Here is a 21,589-nt window from a genome sequence, read left to right as displayed (position 1 = left end):
ACCTGGTACCTTTTAATGTCGAGTGTTTTACCAAACTAGAATTTAATTTAACATCCAATAATATTTGTAATTTTAGTGAAATTCCATTAAAATGTTGGGATCATTTATTTGAATTTATGCCTTTCAGATATCGAATCTGTTGCTAACCTAATTAAAGTAAAGTAACAGCCTGTAAATTTCCCACTGCTGGGATAAGGCCTCCTCTTCCATTAAGGAGAGGGTTTGGAACATACATATGTTGTTCCAATGCGGCTTAGTGGAATGCACATGTGGCAGAATTTCGATGAAATTAGACACATGAAGTTTACCTCACGATGTTTTCCTTCACCGCAGAGCACGAGATGAATTATAAACACAAATGAAGCACATATATATAGTGGTGCTCGCCTCGGGTTTGAACCCGTAATCATCGGTTAAAATGAGCGCGTTCTAACCATTTGGCCATCTCAACAGAAATATTAAATTGACTTACTATTCAAACTAATCGTGATACTATTACTAAGTACTCCTTGGTGTCGTAATAAAAAACAACTGCATTTTAATGTTAATTATATTATTGTTATGATGACTTCCTGACCAATTTCGGTCGAGACATCTATTCATATATGATGGTGTCCGTCGTCCTTATATACTTTATGTAATTTAAGACACTTAAAATGCAAAAGTAATCTTTCATCGATTTTAAACAAAAAATCTTGCGTTGTGAAAAATCGTATATATCAAGTGTTGTAATCTATTTATATAAACTTATTCTGAAAAATCGGATAAAATGAATGTTTGAAGGGTGTATATGTCAATGTTGTAACGTTGACTTGTACACCCTTCACCTTTAATTACAGCCTATACAGGCACTACAGATGTAACATCATAGGTTGGTTTTCATTTTCGCCTGATATCAATGTGTATGGATGATGTCGATATCGATAGATTTTAAATTGTTGTCTTAACAAAAGAAACAAATAGTATATTTATTTGCCAGTTGCGTTCCGCCACCGGATTCGGAAGAGCTCGTCTACTGTTCCTGGAGTTCGCTAAGGACGTTCGATCATTATGGCGCTACGGTGCACCGTTTCCAACATTTTTAAAGCTAATTGGGACTATGTTTCTAACCCTCATAGCCATGCTGCCGTTACTCTATCCAATATTCATTTTAACGATCACATATTTCACATACGAAAGCCTCTTTTTAAGGTACATATTCATTGCAAATTATTAAATTTAAGTTAGTTAGTTATTGAGGATTTGATAACTGAATAAAATAATGCATTCTTTGTGAATCAGAGTTCGTAATTATGCTTTAAACACAATTTTATCCAAACTGTTACAATGGTGATTTTATCCATTATAAGTGTAGAGGTGTCCTCCATGTATAATAGTTACCTACATAATTGTAATTCAAGGTGAATAAACAATATTATATTTTTCAATCCATTAAGCCTTAACCTTAACATAATTATTTAATCTATTTTTACCGTAGCTGGTGGCTAGACCAGCCCCAACTATTTCAGCCAAGAAACATATTTCGGCGGACGCTCTTACTGATATTCAAACCTTGCCACCCCGTTGACGTGTGGAAAGTAAGGGAAGTTCTAACTCGAGGTATTCTTCTCATTCACTCCCTGGCAACTTCCGTGGACTATCTATGCGTGATGCAGGGACTCCTTGATGAGACTTAGCGACTCCATTTATCGTAAGTACCTCAATTGGTCTTTCAACATTAATTGTTAATCATATTTACGCATATCTACATAGCACCTTTTCTCTAAATTATTTTATCTCCTGATTCTGTAATATCCGAAACTAATATCCTCTACTCAAATACTGCCTTTTCCTTCTACTATTATTATAGATTACGTCATAGAATAAATTAAATAGACAAGCTTTTATTATTTATCGTATAAACTTTTATGTACATAATTAGCTAATTAATCATCTCGACCACTAGAGACTCACGCCATCCGCCATCAATATTCTAGTAAACATACTATGAACATAAATCAAATCTGATAAATCGCCCTTAATTTTTCTGCATACACTTTTAATCTCATTCATCCTGTCAATAAAATGGTTTTGATGTTATATTTCTTTTCCTTTTATTATTTTCTATTTTCTTAATAATTTACTTTAAAAAGTGCAATTTTAAAGTAAATTATTAACTCAAAAACCAATGTAATTTAATTTTTAAATAATGATGTCATATGTTAATTATTTTTAATTCTTGCACTAAAAAAAAATTACATACCAAAATTTAATATTTGATAAAACTAAAAAAAAGTAAGCATGAGATACTTAATAAAGAAAATATGTCATTTAAATTCTTATATAATAATGAATAACTTTAGTAATTTTTTTCTCAAATTTTATCTTCTCAAGATAGTGACAACTGCGGGTACCACTTCAGATTACCGCTAACTGGAAGTATTGTTAAAAATAGAACTACACACTACAGGCAAACAGTAAGCCATAGTGAGTCGTCACCGCTGCACGGCACAATGGCGACCGCAATTATTATCGCCCTGCTGGCTGTTGCCCATTCGTAAGTACATTCATGTTTACTATTAAAACATAACATGATTGATTGTTATAACTTAATTTTGCAAATAGCTATAACGTTGAATGTGTAATATTTTGTAAAAACTTAAGCTCATTTATATAAAATACCTGTTTTGAATCAAACTAAAATCATTTTCGTAATACGAGTTTGTTTAACAAGACTAATATGCAAAATAGAAGCTCATAAATGAATGTTATCGCTAAACTCAAACTTAGAAAAATGGTCTCTTAGAGGACTTTTATTTAAATTATTGGAATTTATTCAAAATTTAGCTATATAAGAACATTACAATTTTTGGCAGATAATCGTCACAAAATTATTATTTTTTATTAATTCTATAATAATTTGTAAAACATCTATCGTAAAGTAATAACGAAACGTAATGTGGCAATTTAAAAAGTAATATATATTATAGAAATATATTAATCTGTCCCTATAAAAAAACTACCAACCTAAAAAAGTACCTATAAAGAAAAATGTTAAAGATTACCTATGAAACCAAGACGGTCTCTTTCGTATAGCGAGGGCCTTATATTTATATTTTATTTTTAAATTATCATCTTTACATTTTAGATTATAACCCAAATTTAATTTTAAAAGTAAATTTCGTAAAAAAACTAAATAATTCATTTTTAGCAGCGTGTCAGACCAAAAAAATACACTGACGACGTTTAAATTATATTCAACATAAAACTTCATATTATTTACTAAAATCTTGTTGATTAACCCATATCGCAAAATTCATTTAATATAACTCAAACGATTATTGTGATTTTAACATCTAATAGTCAATATTTTTTATCATAGACTGACAGACATATAGATCAATAACCTTACACGCTAACAAACGTCCAAAAAAGTTGTATTTTGCCGTCCAACTAGATCATTGTCAACTTTGAACTACAAAAGAAAATAGAACAAGGATGGTTTACATTTTATGGTTATAATACGAAAAAATATATATTTAAACTAACTTTCACCCACCAGCTACGCTAGATATAAATAAATATTGTTTATACAATTAATACAATTAAAAAAAATTAGTATAAAATTAATGATTAAAATTTTTGTTACGGCTGTCATTAAATTAACCTGCGATATATATAGTCTATCATTTGCGCAATCACGAGTTCTTACTGTATAACAATTTTTATAAAGATCAGTTTAACCGTTCTCGACTCCTTATATCGGGAAATACAGACAGTCAGACAGACAGAAAAAAATTTAAAAATAGTTAAAACTGATGTCAATGTTTTACAGACAGACTCTACAGATTTATATAGTTGTATAATTATAGACAGATTCCATGGTGAATTTATCGTTACGCAACATTTATGTAGATGGCTTAAAATTTATTTTAAACAACCCAAAACCAATATAAACTGCAACTGTTATCTCACCAAATATATGAGTATATTATGAGTTATAACTGAAATAGTTCATAAATACAAGATAATTAAATAATTTGTCCCGTATTCAATGGACACATCTACAGGCTTTTTTGGAAATTATGTGCTTACAGTGTACGATTTTGAGTTAATTTAATTAGAAAATGTTCTATGAATAATAACAAGTAACTGAACATTTATTCCGTTTACCATTAATGTCATTAAATAAAAAAAGTGTCAAAACTCTAGCATGTCGTACTTTATCTTTCTGAAATTAGTTGATAAGCATTCATAAATTTTAATCAAAGGTAATTCTGACGTAATTCTTTTAATTAAATAAATAATTTAATTTCTGCTGCATAATTAGCCGTACACTATTGTAGATGACACATTTATATTACAAAAAAATATTATAATGTCTATCTACTCGTATATCCGTAGCTGGCAGAATATACGAACCTTAATTTCATTCGAGTCACAAGAAGAGTATCGTACAAGTATGCATCAGTCCATAATTTAAGCGTTATCATTAAATCCAAAGTAGTTCATTTGACTTCGAACAATGCTTCAAAAAGTAGAGATGTTTACTATGTTATATATGACTTAATTCTATGATGTTATTAGGGGTATTGCACATTACACAAAATTTCCTGAAGGATTTACATTTGGCGTAGCAACAGCGTCCCATCAGATTGAAGGCGCATGGAATGTCAGTGGTAAGAAAAGAAAAAAAAAACAAATTATTGTGTTTTTTCTGTACTTTTATCAAACTAAACGTCTCGAAGCTATCGAACTTATGTCAATCAAACTTATCATACAAATATCTAAACACCAAGGAAGTTTTATAATCCGTTTTATCGAGACAAGACTATCTTAAAATTTATCTTCGACTTAGTAACAAAATGGTATTATTATTACCACTGTAGTAGAACAAAATTGTTAAATCTTTGTAACCAGTTTAAAACTGTCTGTTAGGGTCTGACAGAATATTTGTTATTTAGGAAAGTCGGAAAATGTTTGGGATCGCTTGACACACTCGCGGCCCTGGATGATTGCCGATGGAACAAACGGTGACATTGCATGCGACTCTTACAACAAGTATCAAGAGGACGTGGAACATCTCGCCTACCTTGGCGTGGACTTTTACAGATTCTCTCTTTCCTGGTCAAGAATTCTGCCCACTGGTCGCGTTGATCACGTTAATCCCGATGGAATCCGTTACTACAACGCACTCCTTGATGCCTTGGCAGAGAAAAATATTGAGCCGCTGGTACGTGTGATTAAGTTTAATTAGCTCTAAACATAATTTAAACTGTACAGTTATCATAAATATAAATGAACTTAAATATACCTAACTTACTAAGTCAGATCACAACCGCATTATGATATTTCATTTCATAATGAGGTTTTTACCACCACTTACTTGATGGTACATAAATAAAACCCTACTATAACCATTTTATAAATCAATAAAGCATCACCAAGTATGATGTCATTTCACTCTGCCTGTTCAGCTTGTACGCCCCCAATGACCCTTTAAACCGAAACGTCTACAAACAGAATTGTATTATGTTTTACAATTTTGCTGTAGAATAAAGTATCTTGGGTTGTATGTCTCTCATCAAGAAACCTAAAAAGACAGCGAAACTAATGTTGTATTTTGTCAAATATTAATACTCATTGAAAATATAAAATGATTTATTTTATATTATTTTAATACAGGTAACTTTATTCCACTGGGACTTGCCGCAATCACTTCAAGATCTCGGAGGATGGGCTAACCCTAAAATGGTCGATTACTTCCGTGATTACGCCGACGTATGCTTCAGAGAGTTTGGTGATAGGATCAAGTCCTGGATCACTGTCAACGAGCCTTACGAAATTTGTGAAGATGCCTACGGAGATGAGAAAAAAGCACCCGCTATCGACAGCCATGGTGTTGGAAACTATTTATGCAGTGATAATCTTCTCAAGGCTCACGCTGAGGTGTACCACTTGTATAATGACACCTACAGGCCACAACAAAATGGAAGGATCATGATCTCAATCAACTCTATCTGGTACGAGCCGAGTGACCCAGAAGATGCAGAACAAGTTGCCCTGGCGGAAGTAGCAAACCAATTCAAAGTAATAATCTATTATAACAAAAAGCATTCACAAATAAAGATTAATATATGCGTATATTACATTATATTTGACTTTTTTCAGTTTGGATGGTTCGCACATCCCATTTTTACTGAGGAAGGCGGTTATCCAGCGGTGATGGTTGAAAATGTGGCTCAGCAAAGTCAAGCTGAAGGTCTACCTAAGTCTCGTTTGGAACAATTCGATGACTACTGGATCGAAAGAATTAAAGGCACTTCTGATTTTCTTGGAATCAACCATTACACCACCCATTTGGTAACTGGACCGGGCGTAGACCCAATAGCAAAATCTCCTTCCTGGCTCAAGGACATCGGAGCGGTCACTACCATGAACGTCGGTGGTGAATCGGCTTCAGAATGGCTTAGAGTAAATATATTAATTCATATTACGTACATACCACTCTTTAAATAAATGTATGTTTCTTAATTCAATACCTCGTGCTGTTTTAGGTTGTTCCCACCGGATTTGCCAACTTACTGCGTTGGTGTAAGAGCTCTTACAACGACGCGCCTATTTATATAACCGAAAATGGTTGTTCTGATCGTGGAGAATTAGACGACTACGCACGTATCCAGTATTTGAACGTAAGTTCAAGTGTACATGTAAATATAAATATAATGAAATATTGGACATCACATACATTACTCTGATCCCAATGTAAGTAGATCCCAATGTATGGAAAATCAGAAGTAACGACGGTTACCACAAACACCCAAACCAAAGCCAACATAGAACTATAACTAAGGAACTTTTTCTACATTGACTCGGCTGGGAATCTAACTCGGGACCACGGAGTGCCGTACCCATAAAAACCGGTGTGCAAACAACTCAAACAAGAAGGTCGTCAAAATGTCATGCAATTAAATAAATTTTCTACTTATGTTTCAGGATTACCTTTCAGCCCTTCTGCACGTAATTTACGAAGATGATGTCAAAGTTCTCGGTTACACTCTATGGACTCTGATGGATAATTTTGAATGGCGCGCTGGATTCTCGTGAGTATTTATCACTGATTATCACGTGATATAACTGGCCTTTTTTTCCTTGTTGTTACTAATCACGCATTCTATGATAAATACGTAGCGTAATTCAGGGACATTATCACTTTTCCTTAAAAGCGAGGTCAGATATATTAAAATTTATTAAAAGCATTTCAATTATTAATTTTTAAACAAGAAAAAACAATCTTAACATTGTGCCTATGTTTACTCTGACATAGAATCAAAGACAATGTGTTTTGGACATAGACAATTTCAATACTTTTTAATAATATGTAATATATTATGTATAACTTACACATAATAATCTCGTCCTGTGTGGTCAAAGTACATTTAAATTTTCCTCCAAAAAATTATTTTAATTTATATTTAGTTTGATTAAATATTTAGTTTACCAAAATCATAGATAAAACAAACTACAGATAATTTTAAATAAAAATTACAGCAATAATTGAACCAATAAGATTAAAAGATATTGCATATCGATCAAGAACACATAATCGTTGTTATATATATTATTTCTCAATTAGGGAACGTTTCGGTCTCTACTACGTGGACATAACCGACCCAGAACGCCCTAGAACACCAAAACTATCCGCCGAGTACTACAAACAGCTTGTCGCTACCCGCGAACTGCCGGAAGATGATCGTTTCAAAAGTCCCGCTGTAAGTATTCATAAAACAACTTCATTATAGATATTTTATTGTATCTTGGTAGATATATATAGTTTAATGTAAGATTTTAAATTAACATGGTTATTTTTATTATTAAAGTTATAAGTTTCGGGATATTTCGGGTTTTTTATTTTTGTTCGGTGAAAAAAAATGAAAAACATGGTAAATAACCCGAAACTTATAACTTTAGTTTAATGTAAATATATAATATAAAAAATCTTAGTTATACTGTAGATAGTTTTAACTATTTTCCACTATATGAGGCTTTTTAATAATTATCTAACAATTAACATAATGTATGTATATATACTTCATAGATAGATATAGAAAAATATTCAAATGTCTCAACTAATTTGTTTCGAGGTAAAAACCTATTTCCTTAAAATTTTGACATTCCATACATAAATAATTAAAACCAACGGGGAATAAATGGAATTAAAAAAAAATTTATAGCCTATAATAATCTACGGTGATTCCACGATATTTAATTGTCCCGACTGATACGTCCAGTAGTTATCATGTGATTGTTGCACAAAAAAAAAGTCTTGATATATACAGATTACTTTCTCTTGAATCTCTAGACCGGACGGAGGACGACAAAAAAAGATCTTTACACCCAAATACCGGTGGACTCAGATAATAAAATTGATTGGCAGTCCTTTTTCAATTCCATCCACAGAGGTTTGATATCGGTTACCAGACCACTCGTAAAAGTTTTTCGAGCCTCAGGTTGAGTAAGGTTTGGCTTATCCAAAGATAACAGTAATCTGTAGTTTCCTTTTCACTCGTTTGGTATTATGCACAAATATACAAATACATTATTTTTACTATCGCTTGCTTTCTTTGCATGATGGATAAGGCTTTATTTTTCGACAGATGAGAAGGCGCATCTAAAGCATGGTTGGGGACCGTCAACAAGTACTTAAATTATAATAAACTATTATCGTAATATTTTCGTATTTAATTTAACCCAACCGGTGATTGCACTAACCTTATGTATTGTATAAGTATTATATATAGCATATTTTGATATTGTACATTAATATATTTTGTATTATAATACTTTTTAAATAATAAAATCTTTACGTTTTTTTAACACAAGAATTAACTTTTTAAGGGTTTATTTTTTTCTACAGCAAATCGACAGATCAGAACTTTAAGGAATGTTGGATATGATAAAAAACGATAATGGATATTAAAACAAATATTTATTTAGTTCATATAAGAATATCAAATTATTTACAATGAAATTATTGCAAATTAGTTATAATGATAATTATAATTTCATTGTTATAACATTGATACACATTTTATATATACACTACAGAGAAAACTTGCATGTGTCAGACTGAAAAGATATGTTTGTAAAATACTATAGGCTATACTTAAGAAATAAACCATATTATAGTTTACACTTAAAATATTGTTCAGAATATTATTCGGGTGTGAGTCCCAGAGACCTGTCCTACAGACGGCTAGCAAACATGGAATGTTTCTCATTATGTCATTGCAGCGAAAACATAGTACGTATTCGAGTTATTGCGATAAATCGACGTGACGAAGAAACCATAGACAAATAGTTACAACAATAAAATGATACTTTGGTATTCATTGTAGTCAAGAAATGACATTTAAAGCACTAAGTAATCTTTCAATGAGCACAATCGAACTGATTTGTAATTGATTAAGTCGATGTCAATCTTTGGTTGTCAAAGTTAGTTTTTTTTTTTTTTTAATAAATCGAAGCACTAAATTATATACAAATATGTCACACTTTATTCCTAAAATGTTAGAGGTCGACCTATCAGCAGTAACCGAGTTAATCACAGTTAATCCCTACTATGTTTTCTCAGGTGTTTACATAATGTAGTGCATGTTTTGTTTATTACTTACAAATAAATACAAAATAGACGCAGCCACATTAAAAAAATATAAACGACGCTACAGTTCAATACAAATTAATATCTAAGGGTAAAAGGAAAAAGCAAATATTGAATAATGAACCGAACAATATGAAAAGCTTTGTTACTTAAAAAGTACAAGAATTAATACACGACAAATACAAAATAAAGTACCACGAATGATCAACAGAATACAAAATAATATGTATTATTAACCCAGCACCGTTACACCTAATTATAATAGTTACACAGTTTCTATTTACTGCTATTTATATAGCTGAAAATTACAATAAATTCTTATAAGAATAAAGTACTTTTACTAATATGGCAAAGTTTTCAATGTAGTATTTTTAAATTTAATTTTAAGGCCTAATTTCAACATTATTTTCAAACAATCTAACTGAATTCGTACAAATTCTAAAGACTAGGTGGGCTAAAACGCAATTTTGAACAGATTATTACAATTATAAAAGTATTGGAGGATAGAAAAAACCGCAGTTATTACAAATCGCATAGTTATTATACATAACAACGTGGAGTAGCTTTATACACTCTCGGTTCGCATATAAACGCAAAGCGTTTCTGAGCGGAGGAATTGCAGGCAGCGGGAAACATTGAACTCTTACACCCAACTCAAAATGAACGAATACTCTCAGAAACATGACATCCAGTTTAGAACATAAAAGCACTCCGTCGCGGCAACTAAATGAGTACTGTTCATTGTCTAATGGCTACTACCTAGCGGCACCCATACACACGCAAAAATACATCGAACATTTCGAACCAAACATAATGTATAATAAGTAAACTTAATAGTTGCCAAAATATCTAACTAGGTTGCGATAACCTATCACTATCCTAACATAATCTCGAAAAATACACAAGGACGGTGTAAGTAGACAAAACACGTTACTACAAAAAGTACATAAGTAGTTTTATTTGTTTCAATATTAATACATATCTATATCGATAGTCCATTCATAAAAGTGTAGAAATATATCAACCTTAATTTAAACACAATAAATAAATTGTATAAAGGCACAATAAGGCATTGATAAGTCAAGATGTTATCACAATCTAAGTTACATCAATTAAATTATACAAATCGTCCTCTTCAAAAAAACATCATCGTTTAATTCATTGGAAGATAGGATTTCCGATAGTCTAGATTTAAAGAGTATGGGAAACCTAGCATGCCCAGCTAACTTGGTTGCAACTTCACTTCTTTCCTCTACAAAAGAAGGTTTGCAACGAGTGCATTTGCCCCCAGTTCGGTTACCCAGCGGTAGAACTTCCTATTTAATGACTAGCCAGTTACATAGTCATGGCTGTAGACTTTATATTGCTCATAGTTTCAGTTTCGATATCTAGTTTCAAATCGAAGTACTTTTATGAAGAAGAACAGTATGATATTGAGTGAGTGGACGTTTTGGTATATTGAATGCCCGCATATCATCAAAAACATGTAAGGTACACGAATATTTATATCTACTAATTGACAGGCGTTACGCCACGTTTATACAAGAGAATAAGCCGTACAAAACATTTATAGAATACTTATCATGCAGAATTTTGCGTTCCTATCTCATTCAGATAAATGCCGAGACATGAAGACCAATTCTGAACAATAAGCGGCCGCGGACGCACCAACCACACAGGAATCACCCGACCGTCCGGTCATGTACACACGTTACGCTATTTACTGTCATTTGCTTAGTGAAATATACACCGATACCGCATACCGGGCAGTCGCCGACGCCGCCGGGACATGTCGGTGGCACGGTGTAAGTACTCCATGTTCTGACGTCATACGTAATGTAAGTCCGGAGCCCGTGGCGCCGCCTACAGCCAGGTCAGTACGTTCTCCGGCTTGCTGGGCGTCGAGTTTATCAGCGACTGAACGTCGTCCAGTAGGATGTCGTTTGTGAACTCTCCCAGCTGAAAGTAATAATAATTCAATTAATTATTGTTGTCTTAAATTTTCGCGATGATTACACATTTAAATAAAACTAATTATAACGGATGAATCGCGTATATTAATTATTTTTAAACATCCCGACGTTTCGAGCACTTTGCAGTGTTCGTGGTCACGGGTAGACTCGTGACCACGAACACGGGATGTTTAAAAATAATTAATATACGCGATTCATCCGTTATAATTAGTTTTATTTAAATTAATTATTTTATATAGATTATTTCAATGTTATGAAAATAATAGAAGCCTACGGTTTCGTCGTTTCTCGATCGATAGTTTATTTAATGGACTCGAAACAATGACCGGATACACATTTGAATATATAATTAATTTTATTATTAAAAAATGACTACTGTTAATTGACATAATTACGTTTGTTCAATGGTGTATAGAAAAACTGTATATTATTTAATTTATTGATAAAATGATACCGGGGACCGCCGATCTCCATAAAGTAAAAAAGTAAAGTAATAGCCTGTAAATTTCCCACTGCTGAGATAAGGCCTCCTCTTCCATTAAGGAGAGGGTTCGGAACATATTCCACCACGCTGTTCCAATGCGGGTTGGTGGAATACACATGTGGCAGAATTTCTATGAAATTTGTCACATGCAGGTTTCCTCACGATGTTTTTCTTCACCGCTGAGCACGAGATGAATTATAAAGACAAATTAAGCACATGAATCAGCGGTGCTTGCCTGGATTTGAACCCGCAATCATCGGTTAAGATGCACGCGTTCTAACCACTGGCCGATCTCCATGCGAGTTACAAATTACGTTGCAACGTAGGAAGGTCACACGAAAGAGTACTATTTACTTGTAATGAGGGTACCAAGTCGTCGGTGTCGCCGAGCGTGATGTCGGCCGTGTCGAGGTTCGCGCCGGCCTCGCTGGTGCAGTCCATGCGGTCGTCCATGCCGGCGAGGAAGTCCTCCGGCGTGTGGGGCATGGAGTAGGACGACTGCGTGACCGCCATGCCGAGCCCGCTGTCCGCGGACTCCTGCCTCTGGTGGTCAGTCAGGCCCGAGAGGAAGGGGTCCAGGGGGAGGTCCGTGCTCGCCGTGCCGGTGCTGCTCGCTAGTGACGACACGATGGACGACGACTGCCGCGCCATTAATTCCTGCTGCAGAAATTATCATGCAGTTCAGAAAAGCTCAATTTCAACGTAAGTAATAATAGTAAAGTAAAGTAAAGTAAAGTAACAGCCTGACAATTTCCCACTGCTGAGATAATGCCTCCTCTTCCATTAAGGAGAGGGCTTGGTAATAATAGGATAATACTTTTTGTGCCATATGAAACCGATTTCAAAATATCTTATTTTATCTATATACAATATTCAAATTAAATAAATGAATTCCTTTACTCAATTATAACACATTTAGAAATAGTTATGTTAAAAGGTAAATTAAGTCATATAATGGGTGAACGGTGGATGGGTTTTTGTTTTACTTAAATTATCGATTATACCTATGTAGATATAATGTTTTAGACTGATCAGTGCAAAATTATTGAACCATTTAGTATATGAATAAATATGAGACAACATCACATACATTACTCTGTTCCCAATGTAAGTAGGTGAAGCACTTGTGTTATGGAAATCAGAAGTAACGACGGTACCACAAACACCCAGACCCAAGACAACATAAAAAACTTATGGTAATATACATCGACTCGGCCCATGAAAACCGGTGTACACACCACTCGACCATGGAGGTCGTCAAGTATATGAGAAGCAAATGGGCAAGAACTCTTAAGGTAATAACCTGGAGCCGTATCTCCTGCTGACGTTGCTTAAGCCGTTCACGTTCGAGCTGTAGGGATTGCAGGCGTAACTTCTGTTGGCACGCTTGTATCGAAGCGTTGGCCCAGCCACCTCCTGCCGCACTGGCCCCAGCCGCCGGCGTGCGCTGCAAGTGTTGCGCTGAAAATAAGAAAACACACCAATAATCATCTTGTCTAATAGCTCGTATATATATCCCTAGCCTTATTTAACTTAGACTTACGTATTCGAGGATCAAACCAGGATGTCGTCCGGGCGGCATGGTTGATAAAGTAAATTTCCCCTTCTGGAGTCGTGGCCTGTTCCCAGCCGTCTGGCAATGGCCCGAGAGGATCTGTCGTCGTGTTAGTGCTTGTACTCTTCGCTGCTGAAATTAATTAGACGCGTTTGAGTTTTGAAATTAATTTAAAACGTAATTCTTATTGACAAACGGTATTTAATTCACTCAACAGCGACTAGTTGCAAGCGAGCGGGGAAGTTTATTAACCGTGCGTTTGTAGTGAGTTAATATAGAATTTTTCAGCGACAGTATACCTTTATCCTCGTTGCGTGTTATTTTAAGACACAGGAATATAAAAAGAAATGACAAAATAGTAACGTATTATTACGACTACACGAAACATTTCCTCGAAGACTTTTCAATGTTCTCTAAACAGGAATATTAGTTCGAATCGCAAACACTTTCGTTCTGACGTTCTTTACGAAGAATAAAATGAATCACCGCGTGCAACGGATGCAACGCCAACTCACCCTCGCACATTCACGATCATCTCGCGCTGAGAAGTTATGCGACACGTAACAAATAAGCAGTCATTCATAAACAACGAGCATTATGTAATTAAAATTAATATACAAGGTACATGATTTAAACTGCGATTACATGCCCTGATATTTATATTAAGAAGGCTGTGTAATGTAATAATGCACAATTTATCTCATTAATTATCTCAAGAGATATTATTGACATAAATAAATTATTCAATAATATTTTTTATATTCGATAGTGGTTTCTTCATTTTATTAATTGAATATAATTTCGCTTCGACGTTGTAATAATTTTTTGCTTGAATATTACAGTAAAATTCATACGTAAATATTTTTAAGATCGTTTCGCCCGCATCACGTAATATAAATAGCCATATAATTAAAGATAATTTGCAGCAATAGTTACTTAACAGTGCAATTTCTCCAGCATTTAGTAAAATGGAAGTGCACTATATAACTCTAATTAAATATTAAAGTTATATTTTCGTTAGTCTTCAATTAATTGTAATATTTTATTAAAGAATACATTAACAGCGAACAAATATCCACTATTATATAATCAAGCTGAAATTGCAGTAAAGATAAAGTTTGAAAGACGACACGTTCAAAGAAATCATGCAGTACAAAATGCAATATATCATCATAAGAAAACTATTTCATATTTGAAAGGTAATATGTTATCGCGACATCAGATTATGAGGAGGAATGCGCTTATAAAAACATTATTCGTATGTCAGGTGATCTAAAGAATGGGATTGTTTGCGTATGTAATAAAACGTAGATAAGAGCATCTCAACTCAAACTCTGTAACTTCTCTATTTAGAGCTGTCTGCGGTGCACACTGTTTCAAAACGTGACTAGAGCACGTTCTGAGGTAAACTATCACAAGAGAACGCATAAATAAATCTCTACACGTGACAGTATGGCGTCTTCGATTTGGCTAACTGTCCTTGTTTAGTGTCCGAAGGCGGTTTTGTTTTCAACACATTCAACGAAAGTTTCGAAAAATCACAGCAAGACAGAACAATAACAATCGAATGTTTTCGTAATTAATAGTCTATAGAATTGAATTGTGAATATGAATTGTCTTCAATTTTATCTACTTTCAAGGTTACATCATCGTAATACCTTAATGCGATATTTTCGCGTATTTTTTAGTAGTATTGGATTCTCACTTCCCAGAGGCTTTCTTGCTAAAAATAGATATGACTTCTTGCCAAAACTACTACGAAAGCAAACCTATTTTTCTTAATTAAATGAACATCAAATTAAAAAAAAAACTCAGTAAATTGTTTATTGTATACTAGGTTAAAAGAAGCATGTACAGTACGATATATAATACAGTGTAACATTAAATCAAAATTAAAACACGTATGTTGTTTTCGATATCTAGAATCGAACGAAATGCGAAACAAGGATGAAAAATAGAACCATATAGACCATTGAAACGCGAACGTGTCGCAAGAGCGCTGAAAGCCACGCGCTGGCGCCGCCAGGGCCGCTGCGCTGGCGCCGACACACCGATGTATTTTCCGAACACCTTTCAACGCTCGTCTCGCATCGACCGACGGAAACAACGCGTTAATTCCCGTCATAAAATCAGTTTTAGAATTCGGGTTATTTACTTGTTTTTATTTTAGTTCCATGATAATTTTAAACGTCTCTCCGAAGCCAATTAGATCACGTGAAAACGAAATCGAGTAATGCGTTTGCTTTGAACGTAATAACCATGCTATATACTTTTTGCACTTATTTCGTTTGAAAGGAAAATGAATGAGGTAATATTTCCCCGCGCATTAACATAATTTATAATTACTTGCATTTTACTAGATTATGTAAATGTCACGTCGTATTTTTTTGTCACATACAAAGTTTTCCAAACACATATGTAACATGTATAATAAGTTGAGTTTCTTAAATCACACAAGTTAACACTTATAGGATTCCTCTTAGTATAATGTCTCCTGAAGTAAAGTAAGTAACCTTTGTCGAGTAATTAGTAAGCAATAATTGACATGCGAATTATTCGTTCTTTAGATATTTAGTAATTATATAAAAATCAAAAGCAAGATACCTGGTGTCGCAGGTGGTATAGGCTGTGGGGCAGGAGTCTGTGTGAGTAACGCTTCAGCGCTCTGGTGCTGGACGCCCGCCGCCACCGTCTGTGCGGCGAGAGTCTTGCGAGGATCCTCCCATGTTGTTGTCTTCGTTATGTGACTGTAAACAAATAATACATCATTTTTATATTTATAAATCGTTATTCGTTAATTATTATTCTTATTACTAACTATTTGATACGGATGCATCGCACAGAATATTCCAGATAAAACATTTACAACAACTTTTACGGTTTGCGTACAAATGGGAAGCTCTGTGAATTTTGCAAAAACATGGATTGCATGGAACATGATTGCATCGATTTAACACAAGTTTACATCCTGGAAAGCAGGATTTCATTTTTTCATAAGCTTAATGTGTTTATAAGTCATCTCATGTTCGGTCATGAAGAAAAGCATCGTGAGGAAACCTGGGAGTGTCGGGTGATGTTCTGTCACATATTCACCAACCAAGATGTGTTTGAATCCTATCCAAAAGAATCCTTTTCTTTACAGAGAAAGCTCTTCGCCAATAGAAATTTTAAAGGCTATAAAGCCATAGCCTTAATAAATTAATACTCAATAACTAGTTCATAACATACTCTAGTTAGTCTCTCCAAATTTTAAATTTAAGCAATTAAAACATTGCATAATAGTTATATTATATGCTCCTTGAGGTGGCCACGATGATCAGCACCAATCACTGAACGGTATTCGAGGTAAGAAAGAGAATGTTATTCACATATTAAGCAGCATTGTCGGTCATAAACCACAGTGCAATAATTAACTAAACGCTATAAATAAATGTGTTGTATAGTGATGAAGAGAAGTAATTTTCAAGGAGACGGTTGATTTGACCGTTTTCAAAAAAAGAATACACATAAAAACATATTTCTTATTATAATTGTAGCAAACACTTTAGTCATTAGCGTTAAGTCAGACTCGTAGACTATACATCATAAACTATATTGACACAACAATAACAAACCCACTTACGATCAGCGAAAGTACAACATTGTTCTGCAAACGAACACTTAATACGGTAAATAGCTAAACGACTTCATGATAAACTCAATGGAGAGCCGATGAACTCCAGCTAGAGAATTCGATACCTACTTATCATCACAAAATTAAAACAATAATTGAATCCGTACCCACATAAACGACAAAAACACTCGTTCAGAGTTATATATAAATGTAAAGTTATGTAAATGAATATTTCGTTTTCAAAAATAATGAAATCGAACGGTCGACGTAGATGTCAATTTTACGTATTGTCCCATCATTTTGATTCAGTTTAATTTATTTTTATTTACTTTACAAGCAAAAAATTTTAAAAATTTTAGCTTTCACCGATTAAGCAAGTTTTAAAATATCCAGTTGTCAATAATTTCGAACATGTCGGACCACATTTCATTGAACGGAGATTAAAAATATTTAATTTCTTAAAATAGTTTAATTACCAATTAAAAGGTTTGTTTTATAAAAATACTTTATAAAACGCCCTTGTAATTTGAAAGTACTGAGAGTTAATATAGAATGCGTAATCATTATTATAGCAGAAATTAAAAATAGCTTAAGAATTTAACCATTCAACTTCCGCTATTATAAAAATGAAACTGGATGGGTTAGTCCAGAGATCTTCGAACTTTTAAGAGCCAGATGACTCCTTATCCATAAGCTCTAATACCTTATAGTGCAAGTACACAACTGTTTTGAATAGCGCAAAGTGTCGCGTCTTTTTTAAACATGTCCTGCGGGTTACCTGATGATTTGAGTTCCTAGATCAGAATAGACCTTAATGTCGTATTATGCCGACTCTCTGAGTTAAACAGTTATCGAAGAATAGTATAAATAATATAAATTTAAATAAAATGTTCAAGTATTATGTTGTACGTCATGATAGTAAATGGCTTCAAGAAAAAACTAAATTAAACTTAGATATGTATTTTAAAATATTTTTTACTATATAAATGAAGTTGCTTTTTTAGCGAACACTGGCAAAACTAATACGGAAATATATACTGTATAGCGTTTTTCTAATGTCAAAGGTTATTGACTAAAAATCCACGAAAGTGTACTTCAATCTCTTGTTCTTAATAATATCGTATTTAATTAAAGATATGAATTAAGAAAAAAAATGTGTTCTTCTCTATGAAAATATTAGCGTCAAATCAAACCAGTACATTAAATCCGAATATGAGGTCTGCCTAAATGTCAGTCAATGGGGGCTGTCTATAATAATTTTACATGACATTTAAAAAGACATGAAGCTTACCCGACAATAGCAATCAATCCCACTATCACTGAATGTTGATGTGGTTCATTTGATTATAATTTATGCTTTTGTTAAGGTGCATGCATAGGCCGAATGCAAATCTACCACATATGTATTTATCAATCTCTATTAGAGCATCATGGTAGCAATAACTTTTTCAAGAGAAGTGTACTTGGCCCACTATCTTCCAACCTACAATCTGGCACAAAACTCTACCGCTAAACATCAGTACCCAGTGTTGTTGTTTTCCCGTTAAAAGGATGAGTGAGTCAATGTAACTATAGGCACAAGGGACATAATATCTTAGTTCCCAAAATTGGTAGTACAGTGATGTAATAAATGGTTAATATTTCCTACAGAGCCATTGTCTATGGGCCGCTTATAAATATCATGTAGAAAAAAAGACTTTTCTGTATTAACTATGAATCCTAATCAAAATTATTCATTATGAGAATTTTGCAAATTAAATAAAACGGCTGTTTTATTTCATAACATTTTGTTGTATAAAATAACGCGTGCAATAAAAAATTGTGTGATTGAGAATTATAACCACCGGTGGGCTGGCTGATTTGTGAGGACAGGCGGAGAGATCGGTTGGCGCAATAAAACTTAATTGCACTTAAACTTACTTCTTAGAACATAGTTCGAAATAAAAGTCACGATGAATATAATCTACATTCCTAACCGGTGGTAACTTTACATTTAATTTAATCTCGTTAATTGACAATTCTAGAGAGCTTGTAAAAGCGTCGTTAAATAACATTTATTTTTATGATTAATCCTTCCGATTTCAGAGGAAGCGTTTAACTGTCCAAGATTTCAGACATATTTCAGGATTATGAATGAAAATGAAAATTTTTATTTATCCAAGAAATAAATATATGTCGAAGCTAGAAAACAGTGCGGATCGTTTTTCAGATTAAAATTCGCGAAGTGAATGAACCAGATTTCTTAAACGAACTTTTACTTTTGTGAACAAATATGTACAGTTGCTCATTAAAATATTGCAAGAGCCGGCCGGTCCTACGTACTACCGTAAGTTCGCCTCCGGGTGTTACACGCAAGCAATTTACAATTAAAAGGCCGTTGGTAACAGCCATCATGTGAGTCGAGTCTCCCTACTTAGCGGTCGATGTGACCAATTTGTAGGTAAACCGGACGCGGCGTGTGCGCAGTGCGACCTAGTGAATAAGCAGTCGGTCCGCCATGATGAATGGCTCTTTTACTTTCTTTCCACTAAATTTAGACAGTCGACAGGTTACTCGCCCGTCCCTTACCCTTATATTACATATCTTGTAATTAACACAGTACATTTTATTTTAAAATATATACATTAATTATTTTAATGTTATACGAAAAAACATTTTAGAAAGTAAACTTATCTCGCACGTATAATGCTATTCTATAAAATATAAAAGAATATTTAACTAAGATAACAAAATCCAAAAGTATAAAATTAACTATCACCTGGCACACTAAAGCACATAAGAGAAATGTCTAAGAGGAGAAATCATTTTTATTGAGATCTTAAGCAAAGGCTTATAACATACCGAAAACTAAAGATAAGGAAATTATTTAGCAATGGAAAGCGGACGAGGGCACGACCACGATGAATCGATTCGCTCGGGGCGTTAATGAACTTGGCCGCACTATCAGCTGTTGTCGATGTCGCGCTAACAAACCGTTCTTGCTATTGTACACTGTGCACCTGCATCAGTATTTTTATCATTGTCTCCTGTACTTATCTCCGCTATTAAACATATATCCAACCTCTTTACACTTTTAGAAACTTACACAGGAGTGTTTGACATACATAGTTATACCCGTACTTTTACAACTCTGTAATATTCTCGAAGAAAAAGTATTTTATTAACGTTTCGAATCACAGTTACTTCTGACTTAAATAGATTAAAACCTCGAAAGTGATTTAATTAACTCTTATTGCATAAAATACTTTCAAAACATACAATATTCTAACAATTTATTAAAAACGTATTTATTTTATTATTTTGTACGCGAACGGCTATTGCTATTCGTCGAATGTAAACTGCAAGTGTTTAACATATTAAATAACAATTTGTAAATTGAATTTCCATAATATATTGTATTTTAATATTCGTTTTAAATCGAAATTATACTGTAAACATATATTTTTAAATAACGTCATTGATAAAAATTTATTTATAATGTTTTTGTGTTTTTATTTAAATTATATTTTTATGAAACCATATTAAACGCACACTCGTATTGATTCCAAGTAACACACTAACAAAAGAATTTTATTCATTTTGCATGTCATTGAGTCGACAATAAATAATTTTCACGTGTATGTAGCATTTGCTTTAGTTTTAATGTCTAACATCTAAGTTGTTTGCCAATATCAAATCTTAGTGATTTTACAAATGATAAAACGAATGTATACCCTATATGTGTATCTCTGTAGTGACGAACTATTACTGTCACATTGCAAAACCAATTAAACGATATATTTTTAACAGGATCAGATTTTCTTCATGCGATGTGATGTTGTCGATGTCGCAGTTATTTTAATCAAGAACAAAATGTCTTACAGTAAAATAATAAAATACTAATCAACATAATTATATTTCAGTAATGTAATTAAATACGTGTACGTCGTAAATACGTGATGAAGACACGTGAAGCGAGAGTTGCGGTGTGCGGGGTGCGGGGTGAGGGGTGCGGGGCTCGAGGCGTGTGTAATTACAGCGCAGCCTGCGCTACCGACGCGGCGCCCGCGCCGATGCCCGTGTTGCATAACGTCAGCCACACTGTTATACAAGCCTTGCACCCGTCATGTTTGTACACAATCATGACAATCACAAAATACTCTGTACGTAACTTAAACCCTTCTCAGAAGATTCGACGCGTGATTTATTATTTAGTACCATGACCAAGTAAAAGGAGGTACTAATGGTATGTGATGATTGCAAAGATACTAGCGGCCCGGCTTCGAGGATGGACATGAGTTATTTTTTTTGTATTAGAAATATTACGTTTTATTTATATTTTTGT

At 33.7% G+C, this 21,589-nt stretch overlaps 2 protein-coding genes across 8 annotated transcripts in view; one reads left to right on the top strand and one right to left on the bottom strand.

Moving 5' to 3' along the window:
• The first annotated feature begins 1,650 nt into the window (after positions 1-1,650).
• LOC124533850 (myrosinase 1-like) lies at positions 1,651-8,711 on the top strand. Its single transcript, XM_047109393.1, has 10 exons — positions 1,651-1,690; positions 2,374-2,536; positions 4,567-4,658; positions 4,944-5,212; positions 5,665-6,069; positions 6,151-6,453; positions 6,537-6,671; positions 6,976-7,082; positions 7,616-7,751; positions 8,637-8,711. The coding sequence occupies exons 1-10, from the start codon at positions 1,666-1,668 to the stop codon at positions 8,652-8,654; spliced, it is 1,653 nt and encodes a 550-aa protein (XP_046965349.1). The 5' UTR covers positions 1,651-1,665; the 3' UTR covers positions 8,655-8,711.
• Positions 8,712-8,951: 240 nt separating this feature from the next.
• The window catches only part of LOC124533866 (transcriptional coactivator yorkie), a 31,987-nt gene continuing 19,349 nt past the window's right edge, over positions 8,952-21,589 (bottom strand). Inside the window, exons 2-6 of one of the 7 annotated variants that reach the window (XM_047109433.1) lie at positions 16,257-16,399; positions 13,641-13,784; positions 13,401-13,558; positions 12,452-12,754; positions 8,952-11,599 (exon numbers count right to left, since the gene is read on the bottom strand). In XM_047109433.1, the coding sequence (XP_046965389.1) occupies positions 11,504-11,599; positions 12,452-12,754; positions 13,401-13,558; positions 13,641-13,784; positions 16,257-16,399 (844 nt within the window). In that variant the 3' untranslated portion in view covers positions 8,952-11,503. Of the gene's footprint in view, positions 11,600-12,451; positions 12,758-13,400; positions 13,559-13,640; positions 13,785-16,256; positions 16,400-21,589 lie in introns of all 7 variants that reach the window. The other 6 variants (XM_047109424.1, XM_047109416.1, XM_047109441.1 and 3 more) reach the window with 6 other exon arrangements.

This window comes from Vanessa cardui, chromosome 1, assembly GCF_905220365.1.
Source record: "Vanessa cardui chromosome 1, ilVanCard2.1, whole genome shotgun sequence".
Taxonomy (NCBI): Eukaryota; Metazoa; Arthropoda; class Insecta; order Lepidoptera; family Nymphalidae; genus Vanessa; species Vanessa cardui.
This window is presented reverse-complemented; position numbering and strand designations above follow the sequence as displayed.